A 17,433-nucleotide genomic window follows, 5' to 3' on the forward strand; every position below is an offset into this window, starting at 1 on the left:
CAACAAAAGCTTAGGCGCTCACTTGGCCAAACAGCGGCAACTGTACCAAACAAGTGATTTTCATAGATGATCTAAGCTGGATTTACTATTATATTCTATACTGATAGATGCAAGAGTTCAAAGTACTTTTAATATACCATATTAATAGATGCTTGAGTTTTAAGTCTTTGTGGAATAAAGCCCTTTTTGTTTTAAATATACCTGAAGTTTATACAAACCTAAACTTTCAAACAGTTGGATACTGCATTAACATATCAGTATTTAAAATTTGAAAAATATTTAAGTTTGAAGTTATTTAAAATTTCTATTATAAATTAATCCGATTAACTTTATTCTGATAATAGAAAAGTTATTAGCTACCAGCCCATTTTATCCCTTTTAACAACTAAACTACCTATATAGAGACAATCTTAATCTAAAAAGAAAACCATACCCGCAGTTTGCCAACTCTTTCTTTCTGGCTTATAAAGATATTTTCAGATATCTTAGATTTCCCCGCTTATTTATCGTCTGTCTCATTTGAAAGCCAGTGATTGCCTTCATTATACCTTAACCTTCTTGGGTTCGAGGATCACGAGTAATTAACTTTTGATCTTACTCGAGATGGTATCATCGCTCCTTGATTTCCCCACCCTGACTGTGTCCTTGCTGCTACCCCTCTTCCTGCTTTTCGAATCCTCTCCCTCGGCTGCAATCCTTGAAGCCAGACCCACATAATTGGCACATTGGCTAATGCAAAATACTGTCTGATTATTCACACGCAACGAGGACCCGACTCCTTTCGCTGCCCTCGGATACCATCCCTCCCAGTTTCTGGGTCGCGACCCATTACCCACAGTATGGGGTGTATTTAGTTTGTTTTCATCTTTCGGCTCTGATCGCGTGCCCCGCGTCCATTCTCCCAGAGACTTCGACTTTGCCCGCATTTCGGAACCTGCCAGGCCGAAAAGTATCAAATCGTCCGGTTCCGTCTGTGAGTGAATGAGATTTTGATGTGGTTTCCGCGTGGAATTCGAGGGATTTTCTTCCTCCAACCCGCTGGTCGCTTATGATGGGAAAATTTGTGGATCCTTTGTGGGCTCGGATTCCTGGGAAGCTGAAGTTTCTTTGCTGTTTTTCATTCGATCAATGCGGGCCGGTCTTTGAGGACAGAACTTTGCCATTGGATTGTGCAACTTTGTCTTAATTTAGACACCAAAATTGCTCGTTAACTTCCTTAACAACTAAGAAAAAGTTAATGTTTTTTGTTTGCTTTTGAAGAATTAATATTCATTTGACATCAGATACTTATTTTTTCTTGGTAAAAAAAAAAATAACGAAGCTATAAATTTTTCAACACCCAATATATTTCCAAATATTATCACCAAATTTGCACTTCAAATTGGATTGATGATGATTTGTCCATTGAATATGTTAGAAATATTTTCATATGGGTTTTTTAAGTAAATATCTAAATAAGTAACTCTTAAAGATCACCGATCCCAATGAATGTATAGCTCTACCCACTTTCACCCTCTTCGATTGCAATGCCCACATGATTCGGCAGCCTTCTTCCCACTTCCCATTCAAATGCTCCGTGAAATCTTCGGATCTGTCCAAATGAGCCATAACTTAGCCCCTGACTAAGTGCCCACCTCGGCGCGATCGAAGTACCAGCATCTGGCCAAAAGGTCACACGCAACAGCGGACTGGAGGAAAGGGGAGCATGCCAATCCTTGAGAGGGTGACACGCGCTGTGGGAAGATCGAGCGATCAGGGTGTGGAAACGGGCTGAAGTGGAAGAAGAAGGTCACAAGCGTGCCACCAAGTCGCTGCCTTACAGGGGTTGCAACCTCGAATGGAACCACCCTCATGAGTCCAATTGGAACCACGACCATCGGAATTCCTCGGCTAGAAGTTAATTGTTCGTCCAACATGTGTGACGATGAAGGTGCATTGTTACGGATAGCGATGACCATGAGGTGGACGCGAAATAGATGGGCTCTCTCAACTTTGGGCGAAATTAATCTGTATCAATGGATTGCCAACAAGAAGCCGCTAAATTGGGATTGTACATACATAAGTGCATATGGAAATATAGTGGATGTTAAAAACCCCCCTTTTTAGGTTTTATCTGTGATACGATCTTTAGAACGATTAGAAAGCAGCATAGTAATTTTCATCTCTTCGCCAAAATTGAATGCTTTAATATGGCTATAACTATTCCCACTAGTTTGATAAACGGTTCTGAAATCGAAAACATTTGAAAAGATAGTATAGTATATATACCAGACATAAACTTAATCCTTCAAATCGTTCAACATTCTTCTTATTTCGGCCCCCAATCTTATAGATACCTTATCTCCATATATCGAATCATAGATCATACCATAGATTATCTTCTGTACCATACATTATTATTAATAGGTATGCGATAGTTTGTAACTGCATGGTAACAGAACACAATCAGTTCATTTATATGATATCTCCTAATATGACTATGCTTTCATGATTCTATATCCTCATTATAAATAAAACATAATTCAATAGTAGGATAACAATAAGATCAGCGTGCCATTAGAGTCCTTAAATCCGCTCTAAGAACTGAGAGCCAGTAGAGATGCAAGTCCCGGTTCCCAGGACCCCATCATCCCGTCGTGCTCTTCCGTTCCCAGAACATCTCGATCTGCTGGTAGCCGTGTGCCCGCGAAGCTGAAGACCAAAAACTGGACCCAGGCAGCTAGACCCAGTCAAAAATAAAAAAACAGAAAAAAGAAGAAAAAATCGCAAAGTAGGGGAGACCACACCCCGCTGAATGGAAAATCGTCGAATCGCTGGGCAAGCGGAAAAGTCACACACGCCAGCATGAAACGCACAGAGCGGCGTTCGCATGCGCCGTCCCGCTCGCACGGCGATAGTGGCGGCCGATGGAGCGATGCGATTGGTCGCTGCCAGCGCTGCTGCTGCGCTGCCGCCTGCGCCGGTATAAAAGGACAATCATCGCCAGTAGCCGAGTCAATTAAGGCCAAAGACTCGAGCGGTGAGCGTGCGGCTCTACTCCCATATATACATATATATATATATATATATTCAACATCCTAACCGATAGAAAAGTAGCAACAGCAGCCCAGTTATGTGCTTGCCAAATGCAATTAACAACTGATTGATTTGGAAACTCAGCAGCGATAATCGAGTTGAAAATCAACCAAATAATACACTAAATGGATTGAAAGTGTCGCAGTGGCAAAAGTGTTGTTAGCTAGTTAGTGTGTCTTGTGTGCTGTTACTGTGCGTTCCAAGGATTAAAGTCGTGGAGGAGAATGGAACACGATAGCTTCGATGATCCCATTTTCGGGGAGTTCGGCGGCGGGCCACTCAATCCACTGGGCGCCAAGCCACTGATGCCCACCACAACGGCCATGCATCCCGTGATGCTGGGCAGTGTCCACGAGTTGTGCAGCCAACAGCAGCAGCAGCAGCAGCAGCAACGATTGCCCGACTGCAACACCATACTGCCGAATGGCGGAGGAGGAGGAGCAGGATCTGGCGGCGCTGGAGGATCGCCCAACTATGTGACCAAGCTGGATTTTGTCAACAAGATGGGCTGCTACTCGCCCAGCCAGAAGTACGAGTACATTAGTGCGCCGCAAAAACTGGTGGAGCAGCAGCAGCAGCAGCAGCATCATCATCAACATCATCAGCACTACACGGCCACGCCCCCGCCCAGCCACAATGGCATCCTGCTGCACAAGCAATCCTCCCAGCAGCAACAGCAGCAGCAGCAACAGCTGGTGGGCATCCTGGACTATCATCCGCTCAATGGCAAGCTGGACTACTCCTCGTCGCCCAAAGATCAGTACGAGCCGCAGCAGCTGCAGCATCTGTACGGCGGCAGTCCGCATCATCTGGACCATTTGGATCATGGCAGTGATGGCTTGCTCCAGGACTCCTCGCCCGTCATGATCAACGGAGGATCCGCTGGTGGCAAGCTAAAGAAGCCCGATGAGATGTGTTCGCAGTTGGAGGCGGGTGGTGCTGGAGTTACTCCGCCAAGTAGTTCCTCCACGGTGGTTAATGGCACCACCAATGGCACTGGCAACGCCAACTCCTCCTCCTCCGCTGGCGTCGGCATTCAGGGGGCGGCGGGCACAGCGGGGGGCGTGGCAGCTCCTGCAGCCAAAAAGGACGGAAGCAGCAGCAAGAAGAAGGGCGATCCCAATGGCATCAAGAAGAAGAAGACGAGGTAAGCGGTCGAAGCTGCTACGCTGTCAATTAATTTAACGACGGGAAATCAATGAAATTATGTGGCACAAGATGATAGCACTTGCTATTTATGACCGTGACCACGGGGCGTATGAGTAATTTGGAGTAAGGACATTGCTAGCAACTCGCACGGAAACCCGTGCAATCTGGGGGGCTAATTATTAAATAATGAGTACCGATAGCAGATAGATAGATCCACAGAACATGGTTATCTCTATAGAATTTTCTAATATTCTAAAATATAGTTTCAGTTTAGAACTTTTTTGTAATATAAATAGATACTATGGGTTTTTTCATTTTTCCCTTTTTTTAATCCCTATTATATGACCAACTAACTGTATGAATCCCATTCAGACTTTCATCTAATCCTCTATACTTTCCATTTTTACCTTCAGAACCACCTTTACTGCCTACCAGCTGGAGGAGTTGGAGCGTGCCTTTGAACGTGCTCCGTATCCGGATGTTTTCGCCCGCGAGGAGCTGGCCATCAAGCTGAATCTGAGCGAATCCCGTGTGCAGGTGTGGTTCCAGAACCGACGGGCCAAGTGGCGCAAGCACGAGCCACCGCGCAAGACGGGCTACATCAAGACGAGCACTCCGCCGACGGCGACACTGAATCCCGGAACCCTAGCCCCACCATTCACTAGCTACCCGCAGACGACGACGGTCACGCCGCCGGGCAGCATGGACAGCTGGACCAGCTACCAGACGCCCTACGAACTGACGCCCCAGTTCAGCCTGCTCTCGCCGGCGGCCAGTCCGTATGGCACCTATTCCGGCCAGTACGGTGCCTATGTGCACGAAAGCCAGCTCTTCCCGATGCGTCACTACGAGTACGGTAGTCCCACGCGCATGGAAATGGGCGCCACAACCGGTTCGGTGGCCGGAAACGGAGATGAGTCGGTGGCCAATGGCGGCAGCTATCAGACGGCGGAACTGCAGACCGCCCAGCAGCAGCAACTGGCCGACGGCACACTGGTCACCGTCCATGCCCACCAACAGCAGCAGCAGCAGCAGCAGCAACTCAATGGCAAGTACCTGAGCGCCGAGGAGGCCAAATACGTGCACCTGCAGTGCCATCAGAGTGGAGGTGGTCTGGAGCTAAGTCCCGGCGCCAGCTGTCATCTGGTGGAGGCGCAGGGCCAGCACTATGTGACCACGGCGACGGGAGGAGCTGCATCCGCGGGCGGCACCAGCAGCGATGACAACGACAGCGGCGGCATGCAGACTGTGATCAAGAGCGAGGAGGTCTCCCAACAGCAGCAGCAGCAGCAGGGACAGAGCTACGTCCTGCCGCCTTTTTTGCACTGAGAGAAATGCTCACACACCGGCGACAGCAACAACACCAGCGACGCTGGGCCACGCCCATCAGCACGCCGAACGCCCGTTTCCGTCGGCCATTTTGAAGGGATGGAGGCGTGGCGTGTGCAGCATTTCCAACTGTGTTTCTCCGACTGAAAGTGGGGCTCCAGAAAAGCGGATTCCCAAAGATAAAGCCTCATAAGTAGTAGAATTCATCATCGGATTACTTAAAACTAGTTGCTTTCAAAAAATTTGGCGAGAGTCCACAAATTTTATATTTAATTTGATAATATTGTTTTTTTAGTTTATATTTCCAATCCCTTGGAGTTTTTCTAGCCAGTCCCACACAGTTTCTAGCCACTGTTTTCATATTGCCATAGGTTCCTTTTAGGTTTAATGACGCAAGTTGCAACAACAACGGAATCCACAAGTCTTGCCAAATCATAATGAGGTTATTATGCCTGTCTAAGTCTAGGTTAATCTAGGGCTAGGGGCTCTGCAACGAGAGCCCCGCCCCCAGAATGCATTCCAAATGTGCCTTACCAAAACGGGTGACGAGTGACCTCCCTCCAAATTGGAAAGCTTCGTTGCCCAACAAACTTAGTTTTAGTTATTCTACTCGTAGACTAAGTTCCATTTGCTGTTTTTGCTGTAGTTAGACAATAAAGTGCTTTTTATATTGTATACTAGCTCATTTGGCTTTACAAATTTTATTACTTACTAATTTTGTAAAATGGCTTGCAAATTTTGTTACAACTACATTCAATTTAGTTTAATTTCTAATTGTAAGCAATTACATAAACTAGGACACTTTGCAAATGTATATAATAGACGTATAAATAAATCGTATTTTGTACCAATAATTGATCAGCTTCCAATTCAAAAAAGGAACAACATAAAAGACTCATAAAAACAAAACTGATGGTTAATACACTTGTTTTCGAAGACAAGTATTAAAAGTAATGCATAGAAAATAATATAGCAGATTCACAACATAATTAATCGCTATGGAGCGACTTCAGATTCTTTGAAAGTAATCAAAATCAATGCCAATCAGAACTGAGCAAGGAATCACAAATGGGATTTCAGGTACAGTACGAAATAAGAAAATACTTTACGGACTCAATAGCAAAGCAAATAGTGCCTATTTTCACATGGACTCAGTTCCCTGCTCCAAAACCGCCTGCCAATCGATGCCTTTGAAGAATGGATGAGCCTGCAATTGGTCGTAGTCCAAACGTAGCTCCGGAGAAAGCTGCAGCAGTTGCTCCAGCAGATCCTTGGCATGATCGGAAATCTCCAACGACTCACTAGGATACTGAACACAACCATAGAGGTCCAGTTGCCCGGGATGCGTGACTTTGTAGGGCTGGAAAGAAAGCAGATTGCTATTATCCAAACATTTTCAATCGAGAACTCAAAACTTACAACTCCCAGCAGAAGCTGATAGAGCACCACGCCGTAGCTCCACCAGTCCGAGCGAAAAGTGAGCGGTCTTTCTGGTGCCACAAAGTGATTAGCCACTGCCTCCAAGTTCAGTGCCTTGTGCACATAGTTGTCGTCCGAGGTTAGACCCTCGTTCTGATAGAAATACGTCAGGAGCAGCTGTCCCTTGGCGCCCAGTAAAATGTTGCCCATGTGCAGATCGCGCAGAATAACGCCCTTGCCGTGCAGACTGTGTATGGCGATGGCCAGTTCGCAAGCCCACTGACGCAGGCACTGCTCCGGAATGGGTTTACTTCGGATGCGATTTTGATCCACCTTTTTATTTCTTTTGGGTGTAACGACTCCCGCTTGCAAATTGCTCAGCGTGTTTGTTACGGACTTTAAAAGCTGCTGGGAGCTGCGAACCAAATCGCTGACATCGCTGTCCGAAGTCAGAGGTGGCTCCTCTGCCTCCTTCTCCTCCGGCTCCTGGTCCGAGGGAAAAAGCTCTCCATAATTGACACTCTTACTACTCGTGGGCGTGTAGCTCTGCAGGTAATCGTACAACATGCCGCCCTCCGCCTGCCGCAGTAGCAGAAAAATCTTCTGCTCCGACTGAAAGTAGGCCAGCAGTTGGACCATGTAAGGCACCTGCTGGGGCAGAAAGATGCTCTGGGTCAGCGAGTGACTGGCCGGCTTCTCGACGCCCTTCATAATGGCAGCCGGCTGCTGGGATTTCGTCACACACTGCACCTGCATCACACGGTCCTGGAGAATCTGCAGCACCTTGTAGCGTGCCAACTGATTCCAGGGGCACTCCAAATGGCTCACGCTACCGCCGTCTGTCGTGTCCAGCGAGAGCTGGAACTGCAGCTTCTTCGTCGGACAATCGTTGGCCAGGAAATTGGCGTGAATCTCCTCAGCCCGCGCCAAGTATTTGGCTATCTTCGCCTTGGCTATAAATCTACGCTCCTCACTGCTATCCTGCTTGGCCCCATTGAGCAGCAGGTCCACACCATGCTTGTACCTCTCGTGGGCTTCGGCATACTCCAGGTTAACCTCCGCTTGGACGGCATGACTGAACTCTAGAGCCGCCTCATATATGTAGTCGCTGTCGTCGCTTTCTATGGAAGCCATGGGCGTCAGAAGGCGGAGATAATCCCTCTTGGTCAGCGCTACGTCTGTCTTGGGCTCCTGTTTCGTTTCTAATTCGATTTCAGTTTCTTTGGCCTGGGATTCGTTGTTCGTTTGCTCCTTATCACAGCGCGGATCTAGAGGCGTGATGCCCCCCGCGTCGTGTGGGTCATAGGGCAAGTCTAGTTTATCGCAAATGTCGGCTATGGCACCAGCGCAAGTTCCTGTTTCCGAACCGCCACTTCCGCAGCCATTGTCTTCCGTCTGCAGCCGCAGGGATCGCTCCACATATAGCTTCTTAAGTGGCGATCCGTTTGGCGAGGGTGTCTCCTGGAAGAACTGTGTGAAGGTTGAGCACTTGTACAGCGCCGGATGCTGCGCTGCAAAGTCTAATAATTGCAGGATGTACTCCTTACGCCGTTGGATGACTGCCGCATCGAATCTCTTGAAATATGTGCTATCTGTGGGCACTGGCAACTTGCCGGGTAGTTGGAGACTCTTGTGGCGCCGGCTAAGCTCGCGATGCAGCCGCTTGACATCGTGGAACCGTTTCCACACCACCAGGCAGGTCAGAGCTTGAGGTACCGACCTTGGGAAGACCTAAAAGTGGGTGAGGTTTACTATTTGGAACAGTTCATCTGCCCCCAAAAAAAACGACTTACAATCGAGGTGATTTTGTATATTGTGTACCCGCCCTTGTGCTCCTGGGTGTCCGTCACTGTGAAGCTGTGGATCCAGCCGCCCAGGTTGAGAGTCATTCTGGTTTCTGCTGCAAGACCTGGTGGTTTAGTTTCTAAACATATTTCCCATATCAAATGTCGTTGTTCCCCAACTTTTTTGCAACATTAAAGCTAGTGTGACCAAAGGACGCCAAAATAACCACTTCCGGACTTCGAAATTAAATAAGAGCATTTAGTAGCTTATTTTTTTAACTTAGAAGGATTAAATTAAACCATAAAAATATTAACTGTTTTTTAAACACTTTTATTTAAAATAAAAAACGGTCACATTTTAAAATTTAAAATTTATACTCTAATCGAAAGTATCATAAGTATCGATAGTCTGCAGTGCATGTGGGTTATGTCATGACTAATGACAAATTGAATTGCACAGAAAAGGTGGAAGTCCCTGCTAACGACATTGCTTCATGTGTTCATTTAATACAACATATTTATAGCTATAGCTTTTTTAAATGTGTCAATTTACTATAACATTTTAAAACTTCCGAATAAAAGCTTCACACAAACGGATTTTCACAAGTAATATCCAGATAGAAATACCATTTTAAAAAGAAATTTTTCCGATTTTACCACCATCGCTTGCGCATGCGCACGGAACGCGTGATGCGTTTTTAAGTCCGTCATTAGGCCATCGCCCATCAATTTTAGTGTTTCAACCGCCGCCCGATACGGTCACACCGCTCGAGAAGTAGAGAAAAAAGAAGGCGACGAACCACAGGCAGCAAGCAAAATCGACGCCGCACGTACCGGGAGCATTTAAATAATTTTTTCTGTGGATTAATTTTACCGAAAAGGCTTCAACACAATGACTGAGCGCGAGAACAATGTGTACAAGGCAAAGCTGGCCGAACAGGCCGAGCGCTACGACGGTGAGTAGTGATTCCGAAAAAAAATGGTAGCAAAAATGGTAGAAAACGGTAGACAAATGCTAGTAGAGTAGGGAAAAAATTTTCTCGACTGAGGAGCGCCAACGTTTTTGGGGAGGGGTCGCCTGGGATTTTTTTTTGTCTTCCCGATCCATTGCGTCGTCGCGTGGTCGTTGAAAAAGTCTAGAGCTCCGCTTTTCGTCCGAATGTGCCAATTAAAAGGTTTTCTTCCAGAGAAAACGATGGAAATTTTCAATTTTCATCGCTGTAGCTGCATTCGAAGCGACGCAGCGTCGCGATGAGTAGTATTTCTTGCGAAAAGAACGGGAGATGGAGGAAACAGTAAGAAGAGGAAGAAGCCGAAGAAGAAGCAGAGCGTCGGAAGAACGAAAAGAGATGAATAGAGTGTAAAACCTGATTTTTACCGGCAAAAATTCGCGTGGTTTTGCACAAAAAGAGAAAGAAACGGAATTGCGTATTATAATTTACAGCAAATAGTTTGCTCCGCTCTTTCTTTTTTGGAACTATATAGTATTAGTTTAGAAGGGGAAAATTTTGTGTATTTGGCGTTGCGAGCAAGGGCTGCGCGGCAGCTAGCATTTTATTTTCTTCCTTGGTTGCTAAGGGCTGTTTGCAGTTGATTCCAGTTCGCGTTCTTTTTTTTTCTTTCTTAGTAGTTGTCAAGGCGTAACTTTCTAGAAACGACACATTTTTTGGGGATTCTAGTTTCTTAAATACACTTATTCCACACCCAAAATCAATGATTGTGGGGCAGGGGTAGGTGCAGTCCTCTCTTTCAGACCCCCTCCCCCTTTTTTTCCACGAAATGTGCTTTTCATGCGCAGCAGCGGCGTCGTCACCATGCCGTTGCTGCGAAAAATCGATGAATGAATCGATTGTGTCGCCGGCTGTCTCCCTCTCTCACTTTCTGCCTATTGCTTAATTCTTTATTTATGCAAATTAGTTGCGGCTAGTTGCAAGCAGTTATGCGGCCACTTGGCAACCCTATCTGATAATGCGAAAAAAGGAAATATAAAATTTTTCTGTGCTTCTTCTGTTACTCTCGCATTACTCATGCTTATGCGCATGTATGCATGCGTGTGTGTGTGTGTTTGTACGGAGGTGTGCGTGTGCCGATGAGTGTCCGCCGGGCGGTTTTTATTGTTGCTTCTTCTGTAGCCTTTGCTTATATTTAATTAAAAATACTCCAATTAATTAAAAAGCCAGCTCAAAATGCAAAGAAAGTCGCAGTGGGAGGGGGACGGCAAATTCGGCATTTGCAAAAAGCGCGCGCTTAACCAATTGCCATAAACGCTGCGTGCGCCAAAACGAGATGGCTAGTGTGTCGAAGTGTCGGCGACGCTGCACAGTGGCTGTAAAAAGTTAACAAACATTTGGCGATTCCTCTGTCTGCCGTTCCTTCCTGCTGCTGTACTTGGGCAGCGACTATAGCAACAATAATTGCAAACGGTACTCTGCACCTAATTGCCTGCAAAACTGACAACATTAACGGGCGGTGGCGGCGGCAAAGAAGTCAATCAACTATTAGCACACACAAACAGGGCATACATGCATACATACACCACTGGTGGGGATATTTGTGTCTGTATCACATGTTTGTCTTCTTATTTTCGCCCATCGGTGTGCGTTGGTGTGCAGCACTTGGCGTTGGCCTTGTCACACTCGGACATTTTGCGGTGGAGCTCATGCTGGAGCACCAATACCATTGCGCGCGAAGAGAGAGAAAGAGCGCGGCGGAGAGCGAAGCGGAGCGGCAAAGCCGCCAGCCGGCAATGTCTGCGCCCCCAATCTGAACTTGCCTCGCCCTCTCCGCCCCTGATCTCATCTCCTCTTCAAACCCCTGCTCCCCTTTTCTGCACACATTAACGTCAGCCTTTAAGTGTGCTTTCTCAGGTGCTGCCCCCTGCGCCCACCATCCCCCGCTCCATGCTCTTTCCATCTTGCGCTCTCTGCGTTCTATCTACATTTTTTTCGAGGTCGCGCGCTGCTTTTTCCGTTGATGTTCGTTCTCGTCAATGTCGTCAATATGCGCAAAAGGCAGACAAAAAAAAAATGAGTGGAAAAAGTAGCATACATACGGTTGATTGATGGGCGGTGGGTGGCGGTGGTGTTAGGTGTGTTTTGTTTGTTGCTCGCTTTTTGCTCAAATTGCACCATTTTAGGGGCTGTTGTTGCTGCTTCCTTTGTCTAATTACACATTCTCTGCCCGCTGTAACGGTATGTGCGCATGTTTTTTCAGCTGCTGCGCCCTTATGCGACTCACACACACACACATACACACACACACAAAACCACGCGCACTCATACCCACACGAGCGCAAGACACACCCACAGGCGTCTCATAAGGGAGGGGTGGATCTCTGGGGGCGTGTTGGTAGGAGGGGGTGGAAAATCCTGCCCATTCCTTTTGCTCCCTATTTCGTCCCAATATTTCATTCCAGCTCGCGTGACTTCTTTTTACTTTTGGGTGGTGGTGGATTGCCTTTGCAGGGTTGTCGCTAGTTTATCAAATTCCAATACTTATTTCTTGGAAAAACAACACAATTGAGATGACCACGCTCATCTTTGCAATCAACTTGTTTATGAAAAAGATTAATCATTTTTTATAATAAAAAAGATGAATACTTTTCAAATGTAGTTCAACTACTCACGAATCTACTTAGAATCTATTCCATACTATTTTCGCCAAATTTGCTAGACTTTCGTGAACTTTGCACTTTCTACTGAAAGTTCATATGATTCGAGAAGTTTCCATACATTTCTTTTTACCACTTCGTGGTTCCGCAAATGATTTATCATGCCCGCGGGACTTGGCTCTTTATTTTTGGGACGCGTTTATTGATTTTCGCCTTGCTATATGTACATGATTTAGTGACTGGTCTGACGCGCATGTCTCATAATTGGTTGTGGATTACTTACTACTAAGCAACATGTGCTGTATACTTTTAAAGTTGCAAGGATCCCAGCCACCCTTCACCACCCAACTGCGCTCCCCCTCCCCTTCCCCCTCCCTACCCACTCTCAAGTTCATTTTTTATGCGTAACTCAGCATAGCTTGCAAGCGTTGTAAAATGCGTGTGCACATCATCATCCACATTGGTTTCAAACAGCCCGCCAATGCGAACAACAATGTTTGAAGTTCAATCACAGCCACAAATATTCGTGAATCATGCAACTTTATTGGCAATTTTTCACAAATACGTGCTACAACAAAAATCGCACTAATAAGCAGACAGTCGGCAAATGTCCCGATGTCTTTGTGTGTGAGTGCTAGTGTGTGTGTATGTATGGGGGTGTTGGTGTGCGAAATACGTCAGCAGCTGACGGGCAGCGGGTGCGAGCGAGAGAGGGCAGACAGTGCAAGTCAGCAAACGCGCTACAATTACAATATTTTGAATAGTAGTGTAGTCTAGCTCTGTATTGTTATCAGCCACCAGATATGCCCGAGATAGTTAGCCTGCAACTGGCTTTACCCAGACAGGCAGCACTGCAATGATAATTTAGATGATTTGGTTCGGAAATATCTTACATTTCCTTTGGTCAGATATCAAAAACTAATCTTGCATAATTCCAAATACTAATCATATGCCCGAAAAGCATTTAAATGAACTTCGAAATATATTTAGACTTCAATTGACTGACTCGAAAAAGGAAATGAAATGGCCAAATGATATCAGCTCTTAACCTACTCACTTTAATTTGATAAACGAGCTCCTTGTTTGCTTCCGTGTTGAGTTCCGAACATGTGATTCATGACGCAGTTTTAGATGGTGATGCAGACGCAGATAGAGATGCCCCCGATGGGGACGATAGGATTGGGTGCAACAATGTGGCGGAAGCCCTTATCACCGGCTGATTGGATGGCCCCGTATTGGTATTGGTATTGGTATTGGTATGACAGAACCAGCTAAATCAGGCGTAGACGCAACGCCACCTTATGCATAAATATATCTGCATAACTTATATATCATCGCGGATTGGGCGTGTCGGCGATAAGAAATGGAAAATAGGTAGTCTAGGCTGTCGCGAGGGGACAAGGACAAGCGGGAGGAAAGTCCAGATAACAAGCCTTCCATACCTTGGATAAATTTATCTACGCAAAATGTATATAATGTATGTATCTTGTTGGCTTTCCAATTGAAATGTTTGGTTTTTATTTTTAATCTTAACATGAAATATATGAAAGCAATTCAAAAATTATATGAACAATCAAACAAACATTTGTATTCTACGAAATTGTTGATAAAATAGCGTCCGATAGCATTGTTTAAACTACATCATAAACATTACTTCTTACTCACTCAAATGAAGTATTTGTTTAATGATGTATATTTTCCTTAGGCATTGCAGAATGAATATACATATATGCGAACTAATGATTAAACTAATCGTTAGTTAATGGGCAATCCCTTAAATTTGGTTTGAGATGTTACACTTGATTATTGTAAACATTTACTCTTATATACTAAAGACCACACCTTTCATTTGTTATGTCCTCTTTACAGAAATGGTGGAGGCCATGAAGAAGGTCGCCTCCATGGACGTAGAGCTGACCGTCGAGGAGCGAAATCTGCTGTCGGTGGCGTACAAGAATGTGATTGGAGCACGCCGTGCCTCGTGGCGCATCATCACCTCGATCGAACAGAAGGAGGAGAACAAGGGGGCCGAGGAGAAATTGGAGATGATCAAAACCTACCGCGGACAGGTGGAGAAGGAGCTGCGCGACATCTGCTCGGATATACTGAACGTGCTCGAGAAGCATCTCATTCCATGCGCCACATCCGGCGAAAGCAAAGTATTCTACTATAAGATGAAGGGCGACTACCATCGCTACCTGGCCGAATTCGCCACCGGCTCCGACCGCAAGGATGCGGCAGAGAACTCGCTGATTGCCTACAAGGCGGCCAGCGATATTGCCATGAACGATCTGCCACCAACACACCCCATCCGTTTGGGCTTGGCATTGAACTTCTCGGTGAGTGATTGTGAAGAGACACGATGTCGTCATATGTTTTCTATATATATATTTTAAAATCCTTGCAGGTGTTCTACTATGAGATTCTCAACTCGCCGGACCGCGCTTGCCGCTTGGCGAAAGCCGCTTTCGATGATGCCATTGCCGAGTTGGATACACTGAGCGAAGAGAGCTACAAAGACTCGACACTCATCATGCAGCTGCTGCGCGACAACCTCACATTATGGACGTCCGATATGCAGGCAGAAGGTAAGTTGTAATATCACATCCACTTGTTCGGCTCCGTTATTAAGTTCTAAATATTATACTAAGAAGTAGACCCCAACGCAGGTGATGGCGAGCCCAAAGAGCAAATCCAGGATGTTGAGGATCAGGACGTGTCGTAATTTAAGTAAACCCCCGCCCTTCCATTTAAAACACATTATATACCTTCTAAAGTAAATATAATACCATATAATATATATGCATACAACAACAACAACAAAATCAACAACAACACGACAACAACTTCAAGAACAACAACATGGAACCAATGCGGCAACAACAACCATAGCAGTCGATCACCACAACAGCAGCACCCGTATGTGTATCAACATATTTGCAACATGATAACAGCAAGCAAAGCAGCAGGAACACAAATTGTCATCCACAATAAACAGCATGGAAAACAACAGCACAAAAACAGAAAAAAAAAACAACTATCCAAGCAAAATGTTTGAAAATTGGGCGGCCTGGTGGGCGTGGCGCGGCTGTTGCTGCGGCCCAGAATCGAATCGCAACATAAAAAATTCGCGGTACTATTAAGTTGGCGTCGCTTCGCAATTTGGCTCCTTAACGTTAGAAAACTGCAACATCAAGTCTACTACATTTGAATTTTTTGCATTCGAGAAACCAAGCATTTTATTATATTTGAATAAATATTATATTTAATTATGAGAAGCAAAAACGAAACAAATAAAATTCATTTAAACCACAAAACACATTAAAGCACAAGCAGAAAAAGAACGAAAGTCGAAACACTAAACGAAAATTGAGAAACAATCACACGAGAGTAAATCACAAAGCAAATTTCATCGAGTTGGCATGCATTAATTTTTAAAACAAACTTTAAATACGACAGCAACACGTAAAATACAACTTTAATTTTAAGCCAATAATAAACGTGAGAACGAGGTAATAAAAATGAAAAACGATTTAATAAGCGCAAACGTAAAAGTAAAACATAAAGTCGAAAATGTAAGGAAAAAATACAGCAATTAATTTAAATTTAATACATGAATAAAACGTAAATGGAGTAAACGAAACGAAATGAGCAAACAGAATGAAAGACGCAAAAAGCTAAAAACTATATTAAATGAGAAAAAGGAATGTTAGTTAAGCGAAATTCAAAACGAATTCTTAAGCTTAAATTTGTATGTATGTAAGTGTACTGTTCAATAACACCGACACACCCTCACAGACACACACACACACGCGCAGACTAACACACACCCACCACCCACACAGACACCCATATTACGCATACGAGCCGTTTGTTTTCTCTTAGCGTTTCCTTGCTCTCTCACACTCGCACTCATATTCACACTCACACACCCATGCATGGTCAAATCACATGAAACGAAACCGAACAATCGAACGGGAATTTGGTGGATTTCTGTTTTTCGCCTTTCGTTTTGAGTTCTCCATCGCAATCGCAAACAATTTTCTTCATCATCTCTTACCTTGCGCAACAAAGAAACATATTAATAATATAGAAAAGTATTTGTAGTTGCTAAATACAAGAAACAAAAAGAATACAAAACAAAACAACGGTACATATATATACGTATATATATATATATATATTGTATACATATATACTTGTATATTTTCTATGCCTACCACTTATGTAATTTGTAGAGATTTCGAACTTTTCGCCCCACCACCCAACTAACCATCTCTCCAGAGATTCCGATTCCAAAACTCCCCGACAGACAGTCCAAAACCACATTGATTTTTAGCCCCCGAAGTCAAGTAAACCCAAAGATTCTCCACAAGAACAACACCATCATCGGCAGAGTTATCTGTAGCGTGTTTGCGTGATTAGCGAAGGAAAATAGAATGATGAGCTGTGCAGAAGCTACGGGAGAATTTTCGCACGAGCTTATTCGCAGCTCTTTCGCATGGTTTTTGTTTTTCGCTTTTGGTTGTTTTTTTTTTTTTTTAATAAATTTAATAAATGAGGAAAGAAGGCAGACTAATATTTTGCAGTCGCTGAATAGAAAAGGCCCGTGCAGAAAGTTAATTAAGCATAAATCAGCCGAGGCAGCAAAAACAACAGCCACATTCTTGAACGTAACAACAACAGCAATACAAGAAACCAGCAGCTAAAACTGACATTCGTATTCATTTCAAATAAAAATCATAAAAACAAAACAACAATTGGGCAACACAATTTATTATTAATTGAGTTTGGGGCTCGTGTTTTTATGGGCTTGTTTAAATGGTCACAGTCAATCATAGAAAGATTGAAAATATAGAAAGGAACCGAATGTTTTCCTTATCGGCACGCAGTTTCTCTATTAGTTTATTAGTTTTTTTTTTGGAAGTCGACCATAAATAACAATAAAACTAGTTTGTTTTACATTTTGACGGATTTATTTTAAGTGATCCTTTCAATCATGCATCTTTCTTGATTTCACGCGTTCAGTATGATAGAGAAATTTTACATAGTTTTTAAATGAAGTTT

General features: G+C 44.4%; 3 protein-coding genes across 6 annotated transcripts; 2 read left to right on the forward strand and 1 right to left on the reverse strand.

Moving 5' to 3' along the window:
• Positions 1-2,994: 2,994 nt before the first annotated feature.
• repo (reversed polarity) lies at positions 2,995-6,405 on the forward strand. The gene is made up of 2 exons (NM_057678.5): positions 2,995-4,222; positions 4,638-6,405. The coding sequence occupies exons 1-2, from the start codon at positions 3,300-3,302 to the stop codon at positions 5,551-5,553; spliced, it is 1,839 nt and encodes a 612-aa protein (NP_477026.1). The 5' UTR covers positions 2,995-3,299; the 3' UTR covers positions 5,554-6,405.
• CG7156 (uncharacterized protein) lies at positions 6,223-8,962 on the reverse strand. The gene is made up of 3 exons (NM_142440.3): positions 8,766-8,962; positions 6,973-8,703; positions 6,223-6,913 (listed from the first exon to the last, which is right to left on the reverse strand). The coding sequence occupies exons 1-3, from the start codon at positions 8,859-8,861 to the stop codon at positions 6,695-6,697; spliced, it is 2,046 nt and encodes a 681-aa protein (NP_650697.1). The 5' UTR covers positions 8,862-8,962; the 3' UTR covers positions 6,223-6,694.
• A 371-nt stretch (positions 8,963-9,333) lies between these two features.
• 14-3-3epsilon lies at positions 9,334-17,353 on the forward strand. 4 transcript variants are annotated; one of them, NM_169798.3, is made up of 4 exons: positions 9,334-9,712; positions 14,236-14,705; positions 14,774-14,954; positions 15,024-17,353. In NM_169798.3, exons 1-4 carry the CDS (start codon positions 9,649-9,651, stop codon positions 15,089-15,091), a joined length of 783 nt encoding a protein of 260 aa, NP_732311.1. In that variant the 5' UTR covers positions 9,334-9,648; the 3' UTR covers positions 15,092-17,353. The 4 variants fall into 4 exon arrangements, with proteins under 4 accessions (NP_732311.1, NP_732310.1, NP_732309.1 ...); NM_169797.3 differs by having other exon boundaries at positions 15,021-17,082; NM_169796.2 differs by having other exon boundaries at positions 9,490-9,712; positions 15,018-15,382.
• The last annotated feature ends 80 nt before the right edge of the window (positions 17,354-17,433 follow it).

This window comes from Drosophila melanogaster, chromosome 3R, assembly GCF_000001215.4.
Source record: "Drosophila melanogaster chromosome 3R".
NCBI classification, from domain to species: Eukaryota; Metazoa; Arthropoda; class Insecta; order Diptera; family Drosophilidae; genus Drosophila; species Drosophila melanogaster.

Bases quoted from the DNA above. Each gene is read 5' to 3' on its own strand.
- 14-3-3epsilon (NM_169796.2), top strand. From the start codon at position 9,649: ATGACTGAGCGCGAGAACAATGTGTACAAGGCAAAGCTGGCCGAACAG. The intron at 9,713-14,235 runs GTGAGTAGTGAT...TCCTCTTTACAG, and splicing joins ACAGGCCGAGCGCTACGACG to AAATGGTGGAGGCCATGAAG. The intron at 14,706-14,773 runs GTGAGTGATTGT...AAATCCTTGCAG, and splicing joins GCTTGGCATTGAACTTCTCG to GTGTTCTACTATGAGATTCT.
- repo (NM_057678.5), top strand. From the start codon at position 3,300: ATGGAACACGATAGCTTCGATGATCCCATTTTCGGGGAGTTCGGCGGC. The intron at 4,223-4,637 runs GTAAGCGGTCGA...TTTTACCTTCAG, and splicing joins ATCAAGAAGAAGAAGACGAG to AACCACCTTTACTGCCTACC.
- CG7156 (NM_142440.3), bottom strand. From the start codon at position 8,861: ATGACTCTCAACCTGGGCGGCTGGATCCACAGCTTCACAGTGACGGAC. The intron at 8,704-8,765 runs GTAAGTCGTTTT...ACCCACTTTTAG, and splicing joins TATACAAAATCACCTCGATT to GTCTTCCCAAGGTCGGTACC. The intron at 6,914-6,972 runs GTAAGTTTTGAG...CTTTCTTTCCAG, and splicing joins ATCAGCTTCTGCTGGGAGTT to CCCTACAAAGTCACGCATCC.